Below are 23,044 nucleotides of genomic sequence, written 5' to 3' on the forward strand. Positions count from 1 at the left end.
GGTGTCGCGACCCACAGGTTGAGAATCCCTGTTCTAGTCTCATCTGACATGGATGATATCGCCTTCTAATATTGTTCAGAGATGCAGTCCTTCAAAGAAGGTCCACATGAAGTCGAGATTTAGCTGTTTCTTTTTTTTTAAATGAAGTTGTCAAAACGTTGTCATAGCCTGCATGGTATATATTTCACTTCATCTGCAACTGTTCAGCAGAGCGGTCATTGAAAGTTACGATTGATAATCTTATCTTATCTTATATAATACAGACGTTACTTCAAAAAAGAAGATGATTACGTCCTACGCGTCATGCATTTAGTCATGCATATTAACCAATGACTTAAATTCTGCCAAGTCACTGGTTTTCCTGGATAGCTCAGGCAACCCATTCCATGCTCTAATAGCACTAGGGAAGAAGGAGTATTTGTACAAATTTGTCCTAGCATATGGGACGAGGAATGTGCCTTTATCTTTGTGTCTTTCAGAGTATTTTATTAAATTTTGTTTTTGTATTTGAAGATTATGGTTCAGTGTTTTATGTATAATTGCTACTTTACTTTTGAGTCTTCTCTCCTGGAGGCTTTCTAAATTTAGTGATTTTACTAAAGGTGTTACTCTAGTCAAATGTGAATATTCGTTTGTTATGAATCTCACTGCTTCTCACTGCTCTATTTGGTGTCTGTTCCAATTTCTTAATGTTTTCTTGAGTTGAGGGGTCCCAAACAGAGGATGCATATTCTATTACTGGCCTAACCAAGGTTAAAAAAACATTGCTCGGTGACATATGATGATATGAGTCCTCAACTCGTCCTATGATTGACAAGATTAGGCCCATGTCGGCCATGTCTGCGTTGATTGTGGCAAAATATGTAGGTCGATGATTATGGGACTGCTTATCCACCGTGAAGTACTGTATGTATAGTCCCCTACTCCTCATAGACCTCTAAATCTTCGGACTTGAATCAAAGCCTTATTATTATAATATTTATAAAATTATTAGATCTATAGGCTTTTTTACTTAGATCTAAAATATCAGATTGTTTCGCTGAAGTAACCGTTTGTTCCAAAATTTAATCTCGTCAGCTCTTTTATCGTTTGCTGCCTTTTTGTCTCCTCTTGGTCTAAAATGGCAACTGTTAAGGACGCTAATCCTAAGGTGAGCATAACATTTAAGTAATGTAGAATCTACAATCTAGATCTAGAGATCGTTTTATTAGTCTGCTTCGCTCGATAATTTCTTTGTAAAGTAAAGCGAGCATTAGATCTATAAGTCACTAGCATGCCACAAATCGGCATCCATGACGACATTCGACATGATCATCACTGATCAGAACTGAGTCTGAGCTGACTGAGAACTGCCAGAAGTGGCAGAGTCGTGCAGAGAGAGAGGCCAGAAGCAGAATGATCTATCAACGTGGATGCGATGCTTAGGCCTGGCTAATCTGGCTTACTTGCCACTTACTAGATTCTATAGAATATATATTATAACTCACAGCCCAGGCTTTCCCTCAGGCCCAGCAATGGAGAGGTCACTCCACAGTCCATGAGTCCATCTCTGTCTGTATACAAGAAGTTGCAAAGGGAAAAGATCGTCTCTCGATACCACAGATTATAACTCACTGGCACTTCACATAACTTAGAAGCCTTAGATCTAGATTCTAGATGTTGTCAAGTAGACTGAGGTGTCTGAGCTGACTGAGGCTACCGGCTACACAGTTACGTAACTGTTGCAAGTGTTGATAAATAATAACTTGATTAGATTCTAATTTAGATCTATGATAGATCATCTAGCTCTATGTAAGTCTAGTATTGAAATGCCAAAACAAAAATGTAGAATCGCCAATTTGGGCATACACATTTAATTCATGTATCATGCAATGTCATCTTGGGCAGAACAGCCTGTTCACAACAAAGTACACATAAAATAACTAACAACGACAAAGCAAAGGAAAATAATTCAAATATAACAAGTATTAACATCCTTCCATTCTATCAACGAAACATGTTTACCACAACATTCTACTTCATGAGTTTAAAAAAAGATGATTTTGTATGTCTCTAAAATACTCTAATAGATCTACTTCTAGTAGTAGAATTTAGAACTAGAATAAAGTTTTAGTAAGTCGATGATACTGAGTGACACTGACAGTCACGGTCTAGATTATATAGATCTATCTCTAAGACTACAGTGAAGACCTAGAATCTAGAGTACAGCCTCTCTCTCTAGATTTCCCTAGACTGGTCTACTGAACTACACACATTTTGGCCCTATTATTAGAAGGATGGATGACCCATTTTTAAATAGGAGACTCTTTACTAAACACAAGACTGTCACATGTATGACTTTTTAAAAAACTAATTTTGACAGTTATAAATCTAGAATTTATCTAAAGATGCATTGTATATTATAAATACTTTCAAACTTTTTCCCTTTTTTTATAGCCCTTAAAAAGATAAGTAGGACTACCCATTTCCAAAAAAAAAAAAAAAAGAACCGTATTATATGAAAAAGCCACTCAAAACACAAACACACGCTTTCGATAATATGCCATTATATTCCTTGTAACAATACTTTGTATTTTTAATTCTAAATTTAGAATACCTGTCCTGTAGATCTTGATGTAGTCATTATAAAATAATGATTTACTTCATCTAATGCTACAGATAATACATTTCATATTATATTTATTTTTTTCACCACACACTTGCACGGTTTTATGAAAGCATAATGGGTCAAAACAGCGAGGAAAAAAAAAAGGGAAAATTAAGCGATGCCCATTTAAACTAGTTAGATAGATGACGTTTAATATAAAATGTATCTTGATAAAAACATACTAATGGTCCTAAATATGCTCTAAGATTCGGGGTGTCAATTAGACTCTAATTTTGTCCTCATTGTATAAAGGCTTGAGGTATTCACTTATATAAAAAGTCATACCAACTTGACAATTAAACCACATTAGCTTACATTGTTATTTTTAAAGTACCTCAAATATATTGTAAAGTGGTAATTTAACATAGTTTTACAAGTGTTTCTAGATTTCAAGTTAATAAGAATGACTTACATCTCATAGTTTTTATTAATTTTCAGACATAATGCTTTATTAAAGATTTTGGTCTACCAAGCATACGAGTTTTTATGTGATATAAATATTATTTTAGGTCAAAATTACAGTAACATGAGTTTTTAAGATTTGATAAATTAAGACCCAAAGCTGCCAATCTATTACATCATTTTTAGGCTTGGTACAATTGTAAACTGATTATGATACATTTTTTACAGTTATAAGAAGAAATTACCACTATTAGTTTTTTTTCTTTTTCTATTTAAAAAGAGTCCCTTTTAAGTAATATACTGTAAATTTTAAACGTAAAAGTATAAAAAACAACAACATAGAAAACCAAAAAATATTTTATAGAAAAGTGTATAATTCTACCATGTAGAAATACACAGCTGGGCTGCCATAATTTGTTTCTATGACTTTGTTTCACTAAGAATGTTTACAGTGTTTACAACACTGGTGTTCTTGATCTTGCATAATTAAATGATTCGTTTTTTCCTACAGCATTAACGCCTACTTTGTATCCAGTAATATAAAGTTTGTCTGTTTAAGTGCTAAACAGCAAGACTTTTCCCTAGACGTCAGAGATCTCCGATCTCTGATACAAATCTTGGAATCTGGCGACCTGTGCTGCCTAAATCTTTCTTGGGATTTTGGTAGTGCAGTTTCAAGTCCGACTATATTAAGGTAAAGTTGTTGATTTCAACATGTGACAAACATTGTTCAGTATCGTTAGGGCATAGTTTACTATTAATAAGACCATTTTTGTACTTTATTAAAGAACTTTTGAAAGTCATTTTTTTTTTTTGCAATCCCTAAACTAACATATAATACAAAGTTTTAAAGATAAAACCTTTTTTTCTCCTTTTTATCAACCAAATTGTTAATTAATTATTTGTCAGTTGTTTTTTTTTTGTGATCATTGAGTAATTATTTTTGTCCCCATGTAATCTCTTCATTGCAGAAATTCAAATTAATGAAGGAAAATCCTAGTCCCCAAACATTAGATAGGTAAAATATATTTCCTGGATAAATTGTCAATGAATCCTGGTCCCTATGAATAAATATAAAGCACTTCTATTTATGTTCTTTCTGAAACAAAATAAATAGTGAACACAGACATTTAACTCCATTAAACAGTTTAATCTGTGTTAAATATAGATTTGATTTTTTTTCAAAGTTATTCATAGCACAACCATTGATTTCTGCTTTTCTTGTATTGTTTTAGTAAATATAAAAAATTTTATTCTCTAAAAAAAAATTACCCATTATCTAACTTGTATAGTCAGCAAACACAATCCTGTCCCACCAAGCATTTCAAAATGCATAATAATTATAAATGTTCAATGTCTAAACTATTTCTCTCCCTCCCAATCAGTTTCACATGGCTGTGAAGTATTTTAATATTTTTCTACAAAAAAAAAATAAAAAATTCTTCTTTACAAACTTTTTCCTTTGTATGTAATTTAAATTTTCACAAATGAACAGAAACAATAAAAGATGTTAAAAAATAGTTTTATGATCAGTATAATGCTAAAACCTGTTATATCAGTTCATTTCATTTCTTTCTGCATATCTATACACATTAGTCAGTACTTATTCATGGTAATTCTACAATGTTTGTCATATGACCATATTCAAACAATGAACAAACATAATGTTATATTGGATAGTCAATATGCTATGTTATGATAAAGCTCAGAGCACTTTGAGTTGCAATTAGCATGCATATATTTAAACACTACACTAAAGGACCATGTTAAGTCTACACTACTGTGCTATTGACTATCACTTGTTACCATACAATGTGTTAGTTACTTACTCTTGAACAAATCTTTATAATATAACTTACTCTTGAAAATATCTCGATAATATATTGTGAAAAAACAAACAAACATAATATTACCCAACTAGACTTATAGTATTATGTGTGACATTGAGGATTTGAATCTCAACAATTATTACCAATGAAAATAATTAAAATATCTATTCAAAGTGTTTGTCAGAAGCAATAATAATGAGGAGCAATTGTTTTCCTTGAACACATCTTAGTGTATATATAACAGGCTATACATAAGAGTTTGAACAATGTTGAGTTAGAAGAAAAACAACAACATATAAATGTTCTATGTGTAATATAGTACTTTGTTTTGACAAACAAAATTTGATGTGACTGGAAACATATTCTTACACTTTATTATTTGCAAACTTTGAGTGGTCATCAGGATCAGGCACCTAGTTTAATACTTTTCAAGTATGGAAAAAGCTACTTAAAATCTCTTTCACAATTTTTTTTTTTTGAAAGATTAGAAATAGACAATTTTCATGAATTATCTATTACATCATCACATTGATCATTTACATCTTTACATTGATCATTTACATCTTTTACACCTTTACATTGATCTATTACATCTTTACATTTAAAATGTTCAGTGATTTGTTTGACTCAAATAAAATAAAAACACAAACATACAACATTGTCTATGATGTGACTTGGTTATATCTTAAAGTTTTAGAGAGATAGAGAATATATGGATAACCTACTACTGTTATAATGCTTACATTTTGACAACATTATGTTGTTTTTTTTAAAAACAATATAATTTGATTATAAATCCAGTGTTGCAAAATGTATATTATATATTTGTAATTGGTTTAAAAGCTTATTTCTATATTATGAACTAAAATTGCATTAATGTTTACAGTACAAATATTTTTTAAAACTTTTAGACATTGTGAATTTCATTGCTTCAAATGCGGATCAGTTTTTCTGAACAAGAGGGGTGAGATATATGTGTATATACAAGAGGGGTGAGATAAATGTGTATAATATATATATATATATGTATATGAGATATATAGGGGTGTGGAATATTTGTTCAGTGCAGATAATCAAATACATAATTAACAAGTCATATACAACCATTAGTATGCACCAATGAGGCCAGCAAAAAGATCAAGTCTTGTTCATAGACAAATTTTAAAATTTATTTTGAACAAACCGATGTAAGCGTTTTAACAAAAGATAAAGTAGAAAGGTGAATGGGAAGTTACAGAGCTATGGCACACAAAAGAACATCTTTTTAGAAAGAAACTTAACCTGACCATTTCAAAAGTCTAGAGGTACAAGATTTGAAGGCCATAGATGTATTTCACTAGACCTGAAAGTAGACCTTCAATAAATGCAAGCTTTAAAAATCTGTTAATTGATCATTATGAGTGGAAATAGTCCACTGTATGTGTTCATTAGAAGAGATTAATTCAGAGATATTTCACTTAACATTCACTAGCTAAAAAAAAATTATGAATAAACACAATATTAAAATGAAAACTTGATTGATTGTTTAGTTTATTAGATTTTTAAATGTAAGCTTCTTATTTTTTTGCTTTTATATGATAAAAAGAAAAATAATATCAATATGAATAGTAAATGAACAGATTTAAATCAGTTTTATTAGAGGCTGGTGTGACCAGTATAAAAGCATTATTGCATGTCAAAGGGGGATTTTTTTTTTTGGGAGCTTTAAGGTGAATGGCATAAAACAGGCCCCCTTGGAAGTGCATAATGATCAAATCAGACATCTAAGAGATAGTTGGAGAGCTCTTACAAAAGTCACAGGACACATTCGAGACCCAAAGTATTGCCCTTGCTGTAGACAGGCACAGACGACAAAAAGAAAACAATAAAGACCCCCACAGACAAAGGCTTTGTGTGCAAAATATGCAAGTCACCACTCGCTTTGCATGGCCATACTGCATTTATCCTTAATCTTTGAAATCAAAGACAATGCCGTTCTCTCTCTGTATATATTATACTTAGATTGCTTAAAATATGTATTTATTTAAAAAACAATAAACTGCAAACATATTTTGAAATTTAAATCTGGACATTAACTATTTATATATTATTTATATATTATTGATTTATTGTTACATGATAAGCAAGTAATTTTATAGGAAACCAATTTTGAAAAATGTCAGCAGAAACCACTGCAGGCAGGGCATAATAAACTTCACTGATTATTTTAATTTTAATACTACAAGATTCATTTGTAAAGTGTTTGTTAAATGGAAGAACTCAATGAAAAGTGTACTGTAAATTGATTTTGGTATATGTCAAAAACTTTCTCCCTCAAATGTCACAAACTCTACTTTACTTTTACTTTCTTTAACTTTCTTATGCATCAATATATTTACTGTCTCTTTCTTGTCAAGCAATGCTTCTCACTCTTGGTGTGTATACATTTCTTATGTTTGAATATTGACTGTTATTTGAAACTAATTTACTATTACTTTGATTCTGTGAAAAATTTAAACTATTAACAATGTCACAACATAATGAACACAAGTGAACACCAATCTCCTATCACCTAATTAACTAATATTTAATATTACTTACTTAAGGCATTGATTGCCAATATGATCTCATATCTATATCTATCGATACAACAAAACATTGTTTAGTAATAGCATGAAATACATATGATAAAGTAACTATTAAAAATGCTATAAATTCAAATGTAGTAATACTAATTATTTATCAATACAATGTACTAAAAAAAAAAATTTATAAATTTGTTAACATAATAAAAATAGTCATTATAGGTAAAAATGGTCATTATAGACGTACCCGGGTATTCAACAAAACAGTGATTAGTCATCCATGCTAATTACACCACCAATGGTCCCGGTGTGCTGGCTTCACCAGAGTTCAGTACCACTGTCCCTGTCATCTGATCCCAAACGTTGTCTTGCTAACTGGCCTTTGCCACTGTCGTCATTCGACTGCTAAAATCGCTAAACTGGTTCAGGCTATCACTCTACCGGCTGTCACCCTAAGTAAACATAAACAAAAACATCATTTACAACTGGCTAAAGCACTATTTAATTATTCATAATCAACTTCTTTCCAATGTTAAACATTTTCTTACCCTTTATTATCTTAGAAAAACTTACTACATCTCATTTACTGTCTCATGCAAACAACACACTCCTCATGGAGCAAACATTGTGAGTCAGCCTCAGCAATTTGCTCCCAATGCCTGTATGTGTCGCTCTAGCACATGACACTCCCCTGCTAACATTACATGACATTGTGTCCTGGTCTGCCCAAATTCTTCTCTATATAGTCTGCAAACTACAACTAGATGCCAATAAATCTTCAGTGTTTGTCATGACCCATGGGTATTGAATTGCCTTGCTACCTATACATCCAAGTGTCACTATTTTTACCTTGTGTCTGGCTTCTTTCAAGTCTGTCGGTGAGACATGACAACACCTTCGATACTATATTAATCTCACTCACACACATAATATTGTGATAGTAAGTTTTGTATAAAATAACTAAGATTTCTTAGTTCCAAGTTTTGTAAAGAATTTTCAGTTGTCTTCATATCAGTACAAAGAAATAGATATAAAAAAATTGAACTAATAGTTGGAAAAAAAACTGTGTAGAACATTGATTACTGCCATTTCCCTTACCTTATTTAATATAAAAGGTCTGAGTTTTTAGTTTCTCATTCAGTTTCATCTAGAAAACAAAATGGACTTGTAATATTTTAAAAACACTTGTTGGGATATTCCTTCGAAAAAATACATTATTTCGCTCCTCACTAAAAATGGTTTCATTGTGGGTCGTCACAAATGTGTGAGCCCACAAAACAAGGAGACGTTTTTTGTATTGTGTGTCTGGCATTAAATGACTTACTAACAATGTCTACATTTGAAACTTTTTTTTTTTATCTCTAGGTGTCTGAGTTTCAAACAGCACACATTAAAGACAGTGGTGTTTGTCTTTATAGTGCTGTTCTCTTCCCAACTTGATTAAAACAAGATTATGGATTACAGTAACTACAATTATATGGGTGGCTATGGTGCTGTAGGGGAGTACAAGGTTAGTAGCACAATTGATAAAAGCTTTAATTTACAAATTTTAAAAGTAACGAGTTTCAAAAATAATCTTAGACTATTTGTTTCACTTTCTTTAACAATTTTTGCAAAGCTTAATGAAGTAAAATTGTGATTCAATAGTAGCTTATAAAATGGAATAAAAATAGAAAAAAATTACATATATTAGATAATCTAAATTGACATAATATTAATTTGGTTTGTTATTGTCTACACTGAAATTTTCTAATACCTGTATTATTCAAATCCAAAACCTAGGTACAGAAAACCTTGGAACCATAATAGATTATTTTATGTTTGGCAATTCAGATCCTGATTTAAATGAAATGTATTGAGATAAATTTATGATTTCATTATTATTGTTGAAAACAAGCAGCAATATTTTGTGTATTAAACTAAATCGTCCCCCCTCCCCATTTTCATGATATAATGTATTATACTGTATACTCATGATAATTTGTATTTTCTTTCAGCCTGAAGCTAACTATGGAGTAACTACTGATTACAACTCAGTTGGTGAGTGTTTTTTTTTTTTTTTTTAGAATTATATCTATTGTTGAGATAGACATGTTAACAAAATAAACAAGAACAATCCTTGTTAGTGGCTGTAAATTGTCACCTTAAAAAATAGACACAGCAAAATTTTAAACTTTTGAATTAAGATTTGATTTTCATAAAAATTTCTTTCCTTGATCTTGAAATAAACTTTAATAATAATGGCAATTTCTTTGATTCTAAAGATTAAGATGAGTCCAGTGTTTGACATGACTACACATACCCAGTTGAGGCCTGCATATTTTTTCTGTATTTTTTGCAGACAAAGCTATTGTCTGCTTGCGGTTAATTTTTCTTTTTGTCTTCTGTCCTGTCTTCAATGAGGGATTTTCTTAGGGTCTCAATCCCACAGCCTGGGAGCTCTCCAACTGTCTCTTACTTAATGCATATTTAACATGTGTTGCAGTTTAATCCTATATAATATTGATGAATTGTTTCCAAACTTTAAAAGTTTTGATTGTAGACTTAATTATTGCGTGATCTAGCATTGAAAATGATATCTTCTTTTGTGCCCTTATTGCATACGATGGTCTGAATTTCTTTCTTTATTTTAAGATATTGAAAATTGCATGACATTATGTGTTTCTAAGAGAAATTCACAGAAAACCTTTCAATATTTGGGTTTAACATAAATTCATAATATTGTTTTAAAGATAGTTGATTTTCTTCCTTTGCTGAAGTACCATTTATATTGTGATGTTGATGCTTTACGTTTAAAGTAGATCATCCTGTGTAGGAAATATAAAAGGTTTGATTTTTTTCTACAGGTTATAATCAGCAACAGTATGCTGGGGGCTACCAGTGGCAAAATACCGGAAACATGGGTCAAGCTGCAGCTCCCACTGGTCAGGCAGTAGAAACTACAGGCTATAATTATGGATATGGAAACTATAGTGGTGGCTATGAGGATTACAGTGCTGGATATGATTACGGATATGGAAATAATAACCAGGAACAGTGGAGTGATCCCAATGCTGTCAGTTACCCGCAGACTTATCAGAACTATCCTGTAGGAACAAATTACGTAGAGCCCCCTAAGAATGCTGCCATGCCCACTTATACTGCTGACAGTAGTGTTAGCTTTAATGGTCGTGGACGAGGAGCTACAGCTGGCAGAGGTGCTACTGTTGGACGTGGTGCTTCTGTCGGACGAGGTGCTGCAATTGGAAGAGGTGCAACAGTTAGTGGTGGAGGGTTTGCATTTGGAATGGGGGAAAGTTTTGGTGGTGATACAAGTACTAGCTCATTTGGCAGAGGTGTAAGTGGAGGAGAGAGGGGAAGGGGTGCTGCTGGATTTAGGGGATCAATGAGTAGCTCTTGTGATGCTAATAGTTTTAGAGGTAAGGGAAGTGGTGGCCGTGGGGGAGGAGCAGCTAGGGGTGGTTCAAGTGGTGGTTCTGCTAGAGGTGGTGCTGGCAGGGGTGGAGGGGCAGTGGCAAAAGGTTTTGGTGTCTCAGCTGGAAGGGGAAGAGGTGGACCAACAAAAAATGATTCAGTAGCCAGCAGACTGTTAAGTCAGATGCAGCCACTCAGCCCTTTTGCCTCTATGGCTACATATATAGAAAGATGGAAGACTTTTGCACTAAACTTTACAGACTGTGGCAATGCTGTGTCAAATATTGAATGTTCTCTTAAAGCCTCGAAGGTAAGAATTTGTCAAAAATAATTGTATGAGTTAATCCAGTTGTTGTTATTAAAATCTTATATCTGGTCTCCGTCATATATTTAAAAAAATTTTTTGTTTATACAGCACACCAAAGGTTTTAAAGGAGAAAATTTGTTAAAGATATTTTGAACCAAATAGTGGGCTGGGGGATTTGATAAAATTTACCACCACACTTTAAAATGATACCAGCATTTACAACTATCACTATTGAAATTAAGACCTTGTATATGCTGTATAATCCTGGTGAAGACTGGGATTTTTAATTCCAGGATCTTGGGCGCCTCTGAATCCACCCAGCTCTAACGGGGAAAGTAAAGGCGGTTGGTCATTGTGCTGGTCACATGATACCCTCATAAAACCATGGGCCACAGAAACAGATGACTTATACATCATCTGCCCTATAAATTGCAAGGTCTGAAAGGGAAATTTTACTTTGTCTCAATAGTATGTTTGGATTTCAATACAAAGTGTGAAGGATTCATAGAAGATATGTATTTTTATGCTTTAATATCTTCTGCTGCACCAAGATAGATCCTCACCCAGCAAGCTTGTCAATTGCACATTTACTGTAGGAGATGCAGGTGGTTTCAAAGTGTCTAATTGTTTCAAATATATGGTAATAAAAAAACTGCTGTAAATGACCAGGCTTAATATATTTTGTACATGTTCACAGATCAATTATTTACAAATCAACTTTGATTGCAAGTTTCTGGCTAAATGCTCTACCTATAGTATCTTCACTGGAGTTCTGCAGCTGAACAAGCTTTCTACCAACCATCAAGTAGTAGAGACTATTTACTTAGCTCGAGGCATTGGTTTGAGTAAGAAAAGTGCTAAGATGGATTGCTATGAGAAGGCCTACAAACTTTTGACTCAGTCAAGTGTAAGTCTTGCATATATTGAACTAGTGCTATATGTAATAATGTTTTTAAATGATGCTTTAAAAGCATATGAACACTGACAAGTTCTAGTCATTTCTAGCAGCTAGTCATACAAACATCAAATTGTGTGAAGTTTTGGGCTGTCCTTTTTCCTAGAATGATGTTCAATGTATAAACTCTCTATAAGAATATAATACATAGCTAAGACTTATATTACACATTTTTTATCTTTCATGTGTTTAGGCTCTACATTTTAGTTTATTTGGTTTCTACCATGATTATTGTGTTTGAGCTTTTCAACTAGAGTGTTTAGATTCTAAAGCTATAATATCTTTGGGCTTTATAGCTGTGTACCAGGTGTGTATTAGGTTAAGGTTCTATAGGTATTGTTTTGTTTGGTTTCTATAGCTTTTTGGCTGTCTGTCTATTGTTTGTGTGTGTTTAGATTTCAGATATCACAAGTCAAACAGATTATGGTGAGGAAGTATTGATTCAAGAAGTACGTAACATTTACAAAGACAACCCAACATGTTTCATGGAAATGTTGAAGGTAAGCCTACAAAAGTCACATTTGTATTTGACCTTAAGGCTTGGGGTTGCTGAACTGTAATCAGTTCTCTTAAGATTTGGCCTTTTATTAATATTTAAGAGTTGTTGATTCAGTTGAAGGTCTTGTTATATGAACAAAGGTACAAGAAAGTGTAAAGAAGCAATCTTCTTCTTCTAGTCAGCTTTTTGCTGCTGAGCTGTAAGCTCTTTTGTAGACTGTGCCAAGGATAAAATGTCTGTTCTCTTTAGTTATTCGGTAGGATTTGCTTAAGGTGGATTAAGATGGGGTATTCAAAGAGAATATGGATTTTAGTTTCATAAAGGTGGGCACAGTGTCTAGAAAGGGGTAGATGTGTGGGATTTATTTTGTTAAGGTGGTAATTTAAAGGTATGTCTTGTTCTTAGTTAGAAGATTGTAGATTGCTCTTTGATAGTTTGTCAGCATTTCATTTCCCTTGATGCCTGTGTCCATGGATCTACTGCGATGTGATTGTGATATTTAATTTTGACATCATGAATTTGTGCAATTAGAAAGCAATATAACAAGTATCAATAAAATTTTTTTTAAAAGAGACAATTCTTCCATTAGACAGTTGACCAACTGTCTTATTTCTCTTAATAACATGAATGATGATAGATATAAACAAAATTTACTATTCAAAAGTAGATAAAATTCTACCATGTAGACCTGGACAGTGCTTAAAATGTGTAAAATGAATGTCTGTTTATTTATTTAACTCTTAAATCATGAATACATGTGGCAATACCTGCTGATGTGTGTGCTCAAGATATAGAATGTCTTGAACTCCAGACCAAATCTAATTTTCACATTATATTATATTCCAAAAAATCAAGAACCATGAAGAATTTACAAATGGAACAGAGGATTGTAAAAACAGTATTTTGAGGTCAATGAAGTTCATTTTTAAGTAGAATACTGCTCCCTTCCACAATGCGTGAACCTTTCACCTTCAAATTATTGGTTTATTGCCTAACTACTTGGCCAGTTTGTCCTCAAACAAAAGAATATTTAAAAAAAAAAAACAAATTGCTAAAGATATAAATCAAGAGTAAAAAACATTTCTAAAAATGAATCAAACTTCACTTGTAGGAATTCCATTTGGTAATAGTAAATTTTTTGTTTGTATTATTATTTGTAGAAAAGCAATGCTCTGGCAGATATTGATATATCTAAATCTACTCCTGTGGCCAAGCCTAGCGTAAGTAAGGGAGTTAAAACTCCAGCTGGTAAAGGCAACAATCGCAAGCGGCCCACTAACACTACTTCTGCATCAAGTGATGCAAAGAAACCAAGGATTTCAGACCGCTTGCAGGATGTTCTGGACAACAAACATTTGTCATTGGCACCTACCAAGAAAATTGGAGTATTGATGAGTCCAAATGACTCACTTCTGAATAAATTAACTAAATTAAAAGAGGTGAGTTAAATTACTATTAATTAACAATTACTAAATTAAAAGAGGTCAGTAGTGGGAGTCATCAGTCTGATCAATACTTACCATTATCTGAACAAAAATCAATTTATATTACCTATAAGTAGATGGTGTAATAATAAACTCAGATTTTTACAAAAAGAAAAATTAATTATTTGACATTAGTTCTAAAATGGCTGCAATTTTGTCTCTTGCAGAGAAAAACATTTGATTTTAATTGATCCTTGATGTGTTCTAGTTTTTAAAAGAATATAGATCTAATTGATAATACTCAAGTTTCACTTCAAAAGTTTTGACTTAAAAATTACATGATCAAAAGAATTCAATACATGTGTATGGATTATTATGAGCATTCAGATATTTTCATTTGTAATTTTCTTTATCCAAGCTTTCTTAAATCCATTACATTTGGTTGCTGGATCTAATTGGTTTAAAGTCACATATCATGCCTTTGAAAAGTTTATTACAATAAAAAAAAATATTTTACATTTTTGTTAACTGTTTTCATGGAAAAATGTTTATGGTTCAGAACTTAGTATTTTTTACAATGGTGCGAAGATTCACAAAGTTAGTGGTTGATGGCCTTCTTTGAAGTTAATTACCAGTAAATCAATTTGACTGAAAATTTTTGTTATTGGAGTTTACCTTTAGTTAGAAAATTGGTTTCATTGAAAATGTTCTCTTTTATTTTGATTTTCCAATGCAGTTGTTAAAAGAAGAAGGAATCACTAAACTACACATAGTACCCAAAATTGACCAGATTGCTCATAAAACTGCTATACACATACAGAATGTCTACAGATTTGAAGATGTGAGTGTATTGCTTACTTTTATTCCATTGCATTCTTGCATTTAGATTGCTTAAGTTAATGAGACTTCTTTCCTATTCAAAATATAAAGTATTGCATGCATTTGCTCTGTTGTGCTTAAAATTAGATAAATTATATACTGGAGTTGGCCTTAGAAGTTTTTTATCTGTAATATTGTAATAAGATAGTGAAAGGAGCATTCATTCATTACTGTGACTGTAGAACCCATGGAAACTTCTAGAAGTTTCTAGTAATCTAGCCTGATGTTTTCTGTTACCTGTTCTCTACTATAAGTTGTCCTTATGTTTTCATTTGAGTATGTCACTAATTCCTAATCTAGGATTAGAAAACTTGCCTTTGTATTGTGAGATTGATTTTGATGATGTCTTTATTTCTTATTGTATTTTAGGTTCCCATCTTAGGATTTGAAAACAGGATGCCTGTCTATTGTGAAATTTATTTTGATGATGTGTTCATGGCTTTAGGTGAACCAGACATGAAAAGAAACATAGCCATGTTAAATGCATACACCAACCTGGCTTCTTTGCTCTACATAAAGCCAATAGAGGAGTTTGTCGCCTGTCCAAAGTATGATTTAGCTCTTTCCAATCATTGGTTTCTATACTGGTTATAAAGAGATATTCATTTGAAGTAAACCTTTTTAATTAAATATAATATTTTTAGTTTTGGGGCTAACATAATATTTATGTCAAGGGTTTAGTCTCACCTGTGATAAGTATTGGACATCATGCCCTTACTGGTGGTGTAGGAATTTACCTACCTGGGAGCAACTATTGCCAGCAACCTAAATTTAGACATTGAGATGACAAAAATATCCATGCTCTTTTGACACAGAGAAGACTAAGTTGAATCATATGCCAAATGGAAGAATTCCTAATGACACACGGAGCGAGTCAGACCCAGCTGATGATGGCGATTAATATATAGTCTGCAAGCGAGATCTGAGGACTACTGGCATCTATAAAATTATGGGGGAGAAAATCTGACAGCATGGAAGCAGATTGTATGTGCTGGTGCAAACCTCACCAAGAGCAAAAGAAATGAAGCAGCTATAGATAAAATAATGAAACAGAAAACTGCTGTATTAGATAGCTCTAAAACAGGTCCATTCACATGCACAAACTGTGACAACTTTTGCCACTCAGATTTTGCTTGTTTAGACAAATCGGCTTATCTGGACAGAAGGAGCCATGCATGGAAACATAGAAATGTTGTGCATTTAGTCATTAAATTAAAAATTTATGCAATGTCTTTTCTTTTGAATTGGCTAAGCAAAATAGCTTGTGTACCAAGTTTTTCTTATTTAGAATAATTGAAAAGACACTCAGAGTGGTACCTACTTTTGGGTGTATAAAGCTCACAGTTTGAACTGTTTTACGTTATATTTCAGAGTGTGGAATTCCTATATGTGTCGAGAACCTGACGTCTGTAATGTAGTCACCAAATGGCAAGGGGAGGATAATAATTCCCTTCTTAGTAAGTTAATGATGTTGCCTTTTGGAAATTTAACAAATAAATTTGGGACCTTCAATCTTTATGTAAACATACAGATGAAAGTTTATATTTTTTTTAGAAGGATTTATTATAAATAACAAACTGCAATGTTCAATAATTACTTTTTATTTAATGACTCAATTACACATTTTACCTGTTTGCATGCTCCTATTTGGGTACTGAGTTCCTTGCTTCATGCATATATGTTTATCATTGTAGTTTTTGGATGGAGGCATGCCTGATTGGTTATATAATTGATGTGCTATTCTACACTGATTGTATTAAATGTATTGTTAGTAGTTTACAAATATCTATGTGTCTCCCAGCCAGTAACCTGGCCAACATGAAGCAAATGATGCAGTCTATGCCAGATGTCACCATTCCTATTGAGAAGATGGTCTTAACAGAACATGAGTCAGACAAAGACATACAGAATGTATTCAAAGCTCTAGAGTTGAGTGCCACCAGAAACTTGATGCTTTTAGAATGTGAAATTGTTAGGAATCCAGACATGAAATTTACGTAAGTCTTAGACCTTATAAGCAATTGGTTTGATTTTTAACAAAGAATTTTATTTAAATTTTTCAAAGTTTTTTTAAAGTTATAATTCCAGACTAATCGAACAGTTTAATTAAACTAGCTTTATTAGTTGGCCACCTTCAGTCGTATAACGACTATGGTTGATCTCGAACACTTTTTCATGTGGCTGTGGAGCCCTATTTTGGAGAGAGACTCCTGTCCACAAATATCGCAGATTAAGGTGGCTTTCACTTTGGTGGTAGAGGAGCTGTCCACTTTTTGTTTGGCATGCTTTTCTTCCAGAGCTGAGACACTTGTTTTTTTTCAGTGTCCATAGCTTTTTTGGTCACTATCTCTCTTCATCTTGTGTGGTCTAGGGCTATGTCTTTTTAATGGTCAGTATCAATGTGCACTGCTTTGAGGTCCCGCTTAATTACATGCACATAGCGGCGGTGGGGCGGCCAGACGCAAGTTGTCTGTAGTGAATGACTTTCGGGATGCCATTGTCCTCCATCTTGCGAACATGTCCAAGCCAGCGCAGGTGTCACTGTCTGAGGACTATAAAGATGCAAAGAATACCTGTTCACGCGCAAGGATTTCAGTATTGCACACTCTTTCTTTCCATTTGATTTTCAAGATCCTTCGGAGGAAAAAATCTAAAACTATCAGCAAATTATCAATGGTAATGTAATGCTAAACTACTATGCTGTTGTTTCAGGTGTCTACTGTCTTTACAAGGGAGGCTACTAGCAAGCAGAACACACACAACTAAAAATGGGTCAAAAAGAGTTTGTTCAGAGGCAGTTATGAATGAGATGAAAAAGAAACATGATTATATTTATGTAAGTCCATTTTTTAGTTATTAGACAATGTTCATCTTTATTGGGAGTATGCAGCCTCTTGCTCAGAATATATTACAGTTTTATTTGAAAAGTGAAATAGAAAGACTGATAGAACTTTTACATCACTTCTGTGGCTTTCATTTAGAACATAACTGCCTTTCAGTGAGTTCAACTTTCTGATTGTTCTCATTATGTAATCTTTCATCTGTGTATTAGTGATAGTATTGTTTCAACATGCCTTTGTAATTGTTGTAAAAGTAGAATCAAAAACTCTTGACAAAATATATAAGCTCTCCTCCAGCCTGTCTGAACATCAAGCAATCTCAAGATGCTGAAGGTCAAGCACACTGAGGAAAAATCCCCCACGTTCCTTCCATGCAGGTGATCTTGAGGAAGGGTGTGTGGATAATAACATGTTTGTTGGGATTCTTTTTCATCCAGTGCAATGGACGTAATAATTCCACTCTCTCTAGAATCATTATGACTTACCTTCTCTGTCTTCCTAACCATCACAGGTGACCACAGAGTTTATAGGACATACAATCACCAAACAAGAACTCATTCAAAAAGCTATGAAAATGAAAGCTGCTGGTGAACCTCCTGCCAAGATCTTTTATAAGAAACAGGAAAACAAAGGTGAGAAATAGTGGACTTAGATCTTATTGTTGTTTGTCCCTTTTGAACAAAAAAAAAAAAAAGAAAATTACTTTAATACTTACTGGGTCTAAAACATCTACATGAATATTTTTGCTTAGTGTGACTTCAGATACACACATTTTTTTACAATAGGTGAAATGAAGTATTTTTTTAAATGACTAAAAATAATGTAGGGAAATATCTCCTGTAAATCAGAAAACTAAAGGAAATGGAGAAGTAAGGTACAGCATAGAAACTTTCCTCAAGATTATTAAAATAGGATCTTTTAAAATAATTTTTTTTTTAATATATTTTTTATTTTTATAGTTAGAATTCTGAAATGCTAATCATTATTTAGTTGGAAAATGGATATTTTTGTGGTGTTCCTGACTGTAGTTTGAACTCTATGCCTCTCTATGTTGACATCTTTTGTGTGTTTCAGTTGAAGATAACTCTTTGGAAGCACGAGTAAAATTGGAGGAAGACAAGACCAGAAATGAACAAATGGAAAACCTGCCAGAAAATACAAATATCAAGCCTCTTTTGCCTTGGATGGCTGCTGTGATGTATGATATCATTGATGATTATTATAAAAGGGTAAGTACTGCAATTTGTTTTTTTTTAAACTATGTCTTAAACTTAACACCTATTCAAGTATCTGGCATGCTCTGATAGATTCTTAATCACTATCACTGAGTTTGCAGCTTAATATGTTATCAAATTATCAGCTATGAAAACAAGTCCTATCTCTTGATTTGTATATCTGTTTTAATTTTTGTGTCATGCCTCTTCTTCTTTCTCTAACTATTTAATATTTCCTTTAGATCACATTGGAAGACCTGATGGTCAATGTGTCTGAGATGACTAAATCCCAGAGAGACATGGTGACAGCTTGTGCCTCCAAGATGGGTCTGCGTGTCATCACTAAATTGAAGACTCAGCATGACAGCTCTCTACTTCGACGTACAGTCACAGCACAAGACATGTCCAAAATGTTACAGCTTCATGGCGGCACATCTGGCAGATATAAACTGGTATATATATAGTTTGCTCAACTATTCATTTCCATCCATTCCATCTTGTTTTAGGGGAAACCAAGCTTTAATGTATCGGCCTCTAGTTTGCGTTGCCAGGGGCTTCTTGGACGCTCCCTCATTATTGGCTTCCTGTTCGCTTAAAGAATATTCAGCATAGTGGCCTCTTTTCAGCTTTCACCACTTTGCTTCATGAATCTTTGGGTGTAAGAGCCTCTTGTACTGAGGACAAAGTTTTCTGTTTTATTTTGTTGGCTTTCTGTAGCAATAGAATTTCCATTGTCGGGTTGCGCCTGTCTCCTTTATTCTGACTTGGGACAGCAGAGTGGTCCTGATGAGTTGTAGTTTTTTCTAAGTATTTATTTGTTGTTTATCTTCTTTATCTAAAAAATACTGATGTTACTTCAAAAAAGATTACATTCCTAGGTCAATCTAATCATGCATGTTAACCAATGATTTGAATTCTGCCAAGTCATTGGTTTTCCTGGCTGACTCAGGCAACTCATTCCATGCTCTAATAGCAGTAGGGAAGAAGGAGCATTTGTACATATTTGTCCTAGCATATGGAATGTGTTTATGTGTTACTGTATTAACAGATGTGGCTTATAGTTTGTTTGTACCAAATGTGTTGTACTAATAGATAAATAAGCACATCATTTAAGATATAATTGCAGTGGGTAACAGTATGTTTATTATTATTTACTATTTACACAATAATATTTTTAATGTTATCGAAAAATAAAAGATAGCCATTACTGTGTAGGGGAAAAAAAACTGTAGTTACTCATTCAATTCATATGAAATAAAACCAAAACTAATAATTATGTGCAGACATGTTGGTATCAAGTTTAGAAAATGAACATCTATTAAATAAATGGCCTCATAGCGTATAGATTGAAGTACAAAGCTTGTAGAGAACTGCTCTACAAGACAGATGTGTGTTAAGAGAACATAGGTCATTTAATATGGATCATGACATTTAAAAAAATAATATTAAATAATAATAATAAATAAGAAATACAAATATATTGATTTCACTGAGAAATAATATGATTTGAGTTCTTATTAGTGAAGTTTGCACCAGAGACTTGAGATTTCATTACTTTGAATTAAAAGACTAGAACATGTTGGATTCTAAAGTTTGAGTCTTATTTAGCTGGATTTATAATGAAGTACATTAAATCAAAGCTCATAATTCATTAATATTGTGTTACCATACAAGAATTTGGTGCTGAGAAAAAAGACCTATGGAGTTATTATTTAATTTACAAACATGATAATGGGTCAAGGTTTTTAGTAGATAAATGTAATAATAATTATCATTTAATAAAGCTTCAGTGAGTCTGAAAACTTTCCCTTTGCTAATTTTTAGGCGTTGTTTGCTTATCTGTAAATCAACTCATTATGGTTATTAGGACTAATAATGAACCAGTGAAAATGAAACATCCCTTTCTTAAAATTAGAAACTAATGATAGATGAATGCATTAAAACCATTGCTCAGTAAAGCCAGAGCTGGTCCCTCAATGGAGTTTCTTCTTGCTTTCATTCCCTGATTAAAATCAATACAGCTGAGAATCTGGTCTAGTGTTAGTAGACAGTTTTGTATATTAAAAATTGCAATCTTTTAATTGAAATTGTAACTTTTGTTATTTTTGTACCACCAGTTAAAATGTGTAAATCCATGCCCACCTGATGAGCTGAACAGGTTCAGACAAGAGTGTCTTACCCAACATAAGCTACTTGTGGATGCTCGAAACAATGATGACCCAGATGCTGAAGTATTAGAAACCACACAACCAGTAGCAGCAACACCACCATTTGTAGCAGTGCCAACAAATAAAATACAGACACCTTCTGGAAGCATTCCATCCAAACCACCCAGTCTTCTCAGCCTAAATAGCACCCCTGCCAAACCTGCAATCAGACCATTAATGCCTGCCTCACATAGACCATCTAATCCTGCAAATGTCAGGCCATCTAAACCTCCTAATGTTAGACCATCTCATCCTCCTAAAGTCAGACCATCTAATCATGCCTCAGGTGGACCTTATGCTGTCAGACCATCTATTCCAGCCTCAGTTAGACCACCCACTGTCAGACCCCTCATGGGCTCTCTTATTCCTCCACCCCCTCGAAGCTTAAGACCAACAAGACCCCCAAGGCCTCTCATGGAGCCTAGAATTCCACCCTATGGAGGCCAGAGGATGTTGCGACCACCCAGATATTCTCAGTTCTGAGTGACTTGATGTTAACTGGATGTGTTCAGTTTGTATTACTTTAATTCTATTGTTGTAATTGTTGCAGGCTCTCTTTTTAAATACACATTATTCTTCATACAGGGTTTAAAGTTAGACAATACTTGTGTCCAATAAGCTTACATATAACTACTTAGACATTACTTGTGTCCAATAAGCTTACATATAACTACTTAGACATTACTTGTGTCCAATAAGCTTACATGTAACAACTTAGACAATACTTGTGTCTAATTAGCTTACATGTAACAACTTTGTGAACCCTGTTTACTGTAACTTCTACTTGCTCAATTGTTAACATTTTTAGTCAAAAATTGTTTTAGTTGTTGGTTATCCAAAGCTTTATTATTGTGTGACTAGACATTGTCATCACTTGATTCTATTGTACTCTTTGATCTTGGAATGTAAATATTGTTAATCACAATGGAAAGAGCTGTGTTTGTCATTGTGTATATAAATAGATAGGTAACTCTTATAAAAAGATTTTTAGCAGTGTTGGTTCATATTTTTACTTGAATTAATAAATGAAAACTTATATCAGTTTCAGTGTTCAATAAATTGTTTCTTGATATGGTTAGCAATGTTAAAATAATGAATATCAGAGACACAACAGTTTATGCTCTATTTCTAATAATGGCATTGCTAATTTTTCAACAAGTAACTTTGCAAGACTTGAAGGCAAGTCTTGAACAATTGATACTAGCCATATATTTATTACCGGCAGCCCTTAATTTGAGTATCACTGACATTATCACTGATACAGTGTATTAGAAACAATAAAAATAATGTTATGTCCTGTGCTTGCGTGACCTTTCGGCAGTGTCTAATGTAAGAAGTGTACGATATTGTGGTTATTAAATGTAAGTCAAGATAGATAAAATGCAGCATTGGGCATGAATTTATGTAAAAATGCATTTGAAACACAAATTTGAAGATTAATTTTAACAATGAAATGAATTGACTATATTTTGTATGTTCAAGGAACATTTAGGCCAAGTTTTATCATCGGGATAAAACTATTTTGCAGGAGTTTAAAATGTTTAATTGTGCATTGTTGATAGCAGAAGTGCATCTAAGATTTTCACTTCACCAAAGCAGTCAAATTTATTTCAAAGATCAGTATATTTTTTTAGTAAGTTACATGAGAGCTTTAGAATAGTTTCAATTATATAAAATTATCTACATTTAACATCTCTTCTGCATTTCACACGTGAAATATTTTTGTATTTAATCACATTGTTGGTAGTGTTCAAATAAATGTAATTGCTTTTGATTGAATAAGCACTATTAATATTTCAACTCTACAATTGATTTGAATCATATAACTAATACAACAACATGCTCTTTATCTCTAGATCAAAT

At 32.9% G+C, this 23,044-nt stretch overlaps 1 protein-coding gene across 2 annotated transcripts; it reads left to right on the plus strand.

The window, feature by feature from the left end:
- Positions 1-993: 993 nt before the first annotated feature.
- On the plus strand, positions 994-22,222 carry LOC106057848 (uncharacterized). Of its 2 annotated transcripts, XM_056040758.1 has the most exons (17): positions 994-1,150; positions 3,561-3,743; positions 8,808-8,952; positions 9,440-9,482; positions 10,289-11,166; positions 11,861-12,070; positions 12,514-12,618; positions 13,778-14,056; positions 14,778-14,882; positions 15,290-15,468; positions 16,292-16,377; positions 16,722-16,917; positions 17,633-17,756; positions 18,272-18,392; positions 18,835-18,989; positions 19,217-19,426; positions 21,092-22,222. In XM_056040758.1, the coding sequence occupies exons 3-17, from the start codon at positions 8,896-8,898 to the stop codon at positions 21,662-21,664; spliced, it is 3,321 nt and encodes a 1,106-aa protein (XP_055896733.1). In that variant the 5' UTR covers positions 994-1,150; positions 3,561-3,743; positions 8,808-8,895; the 3' UTR covers positions 21,665-22,222. The 2 variants fall into 2 exon arrangements, with proteins under 2 accessions (XP_055896733.1, XP_055896734.1); XM_056040759.1 differs by lacking the exon at positions 3,561-3,743 and having other exon boundaries at positions 1,082-1,150.
- Positions 22,223-23,044: the final 822 nt, after the last annotated feature.

Source organism: Biomphalaria glabrata, chromosome 9, assembly GCF_947242115.1.
Source record: "Biomphalaria glabrata chromosome 9, xgBioGlab47.1, whole genome shotgun sequence".
Taxonomy (NCBI): Eukaryota; Metazoa; Mollusca; class Gastropoda; family Planorbidae; genus Biomphalaria; species Biomphalaria glabrata.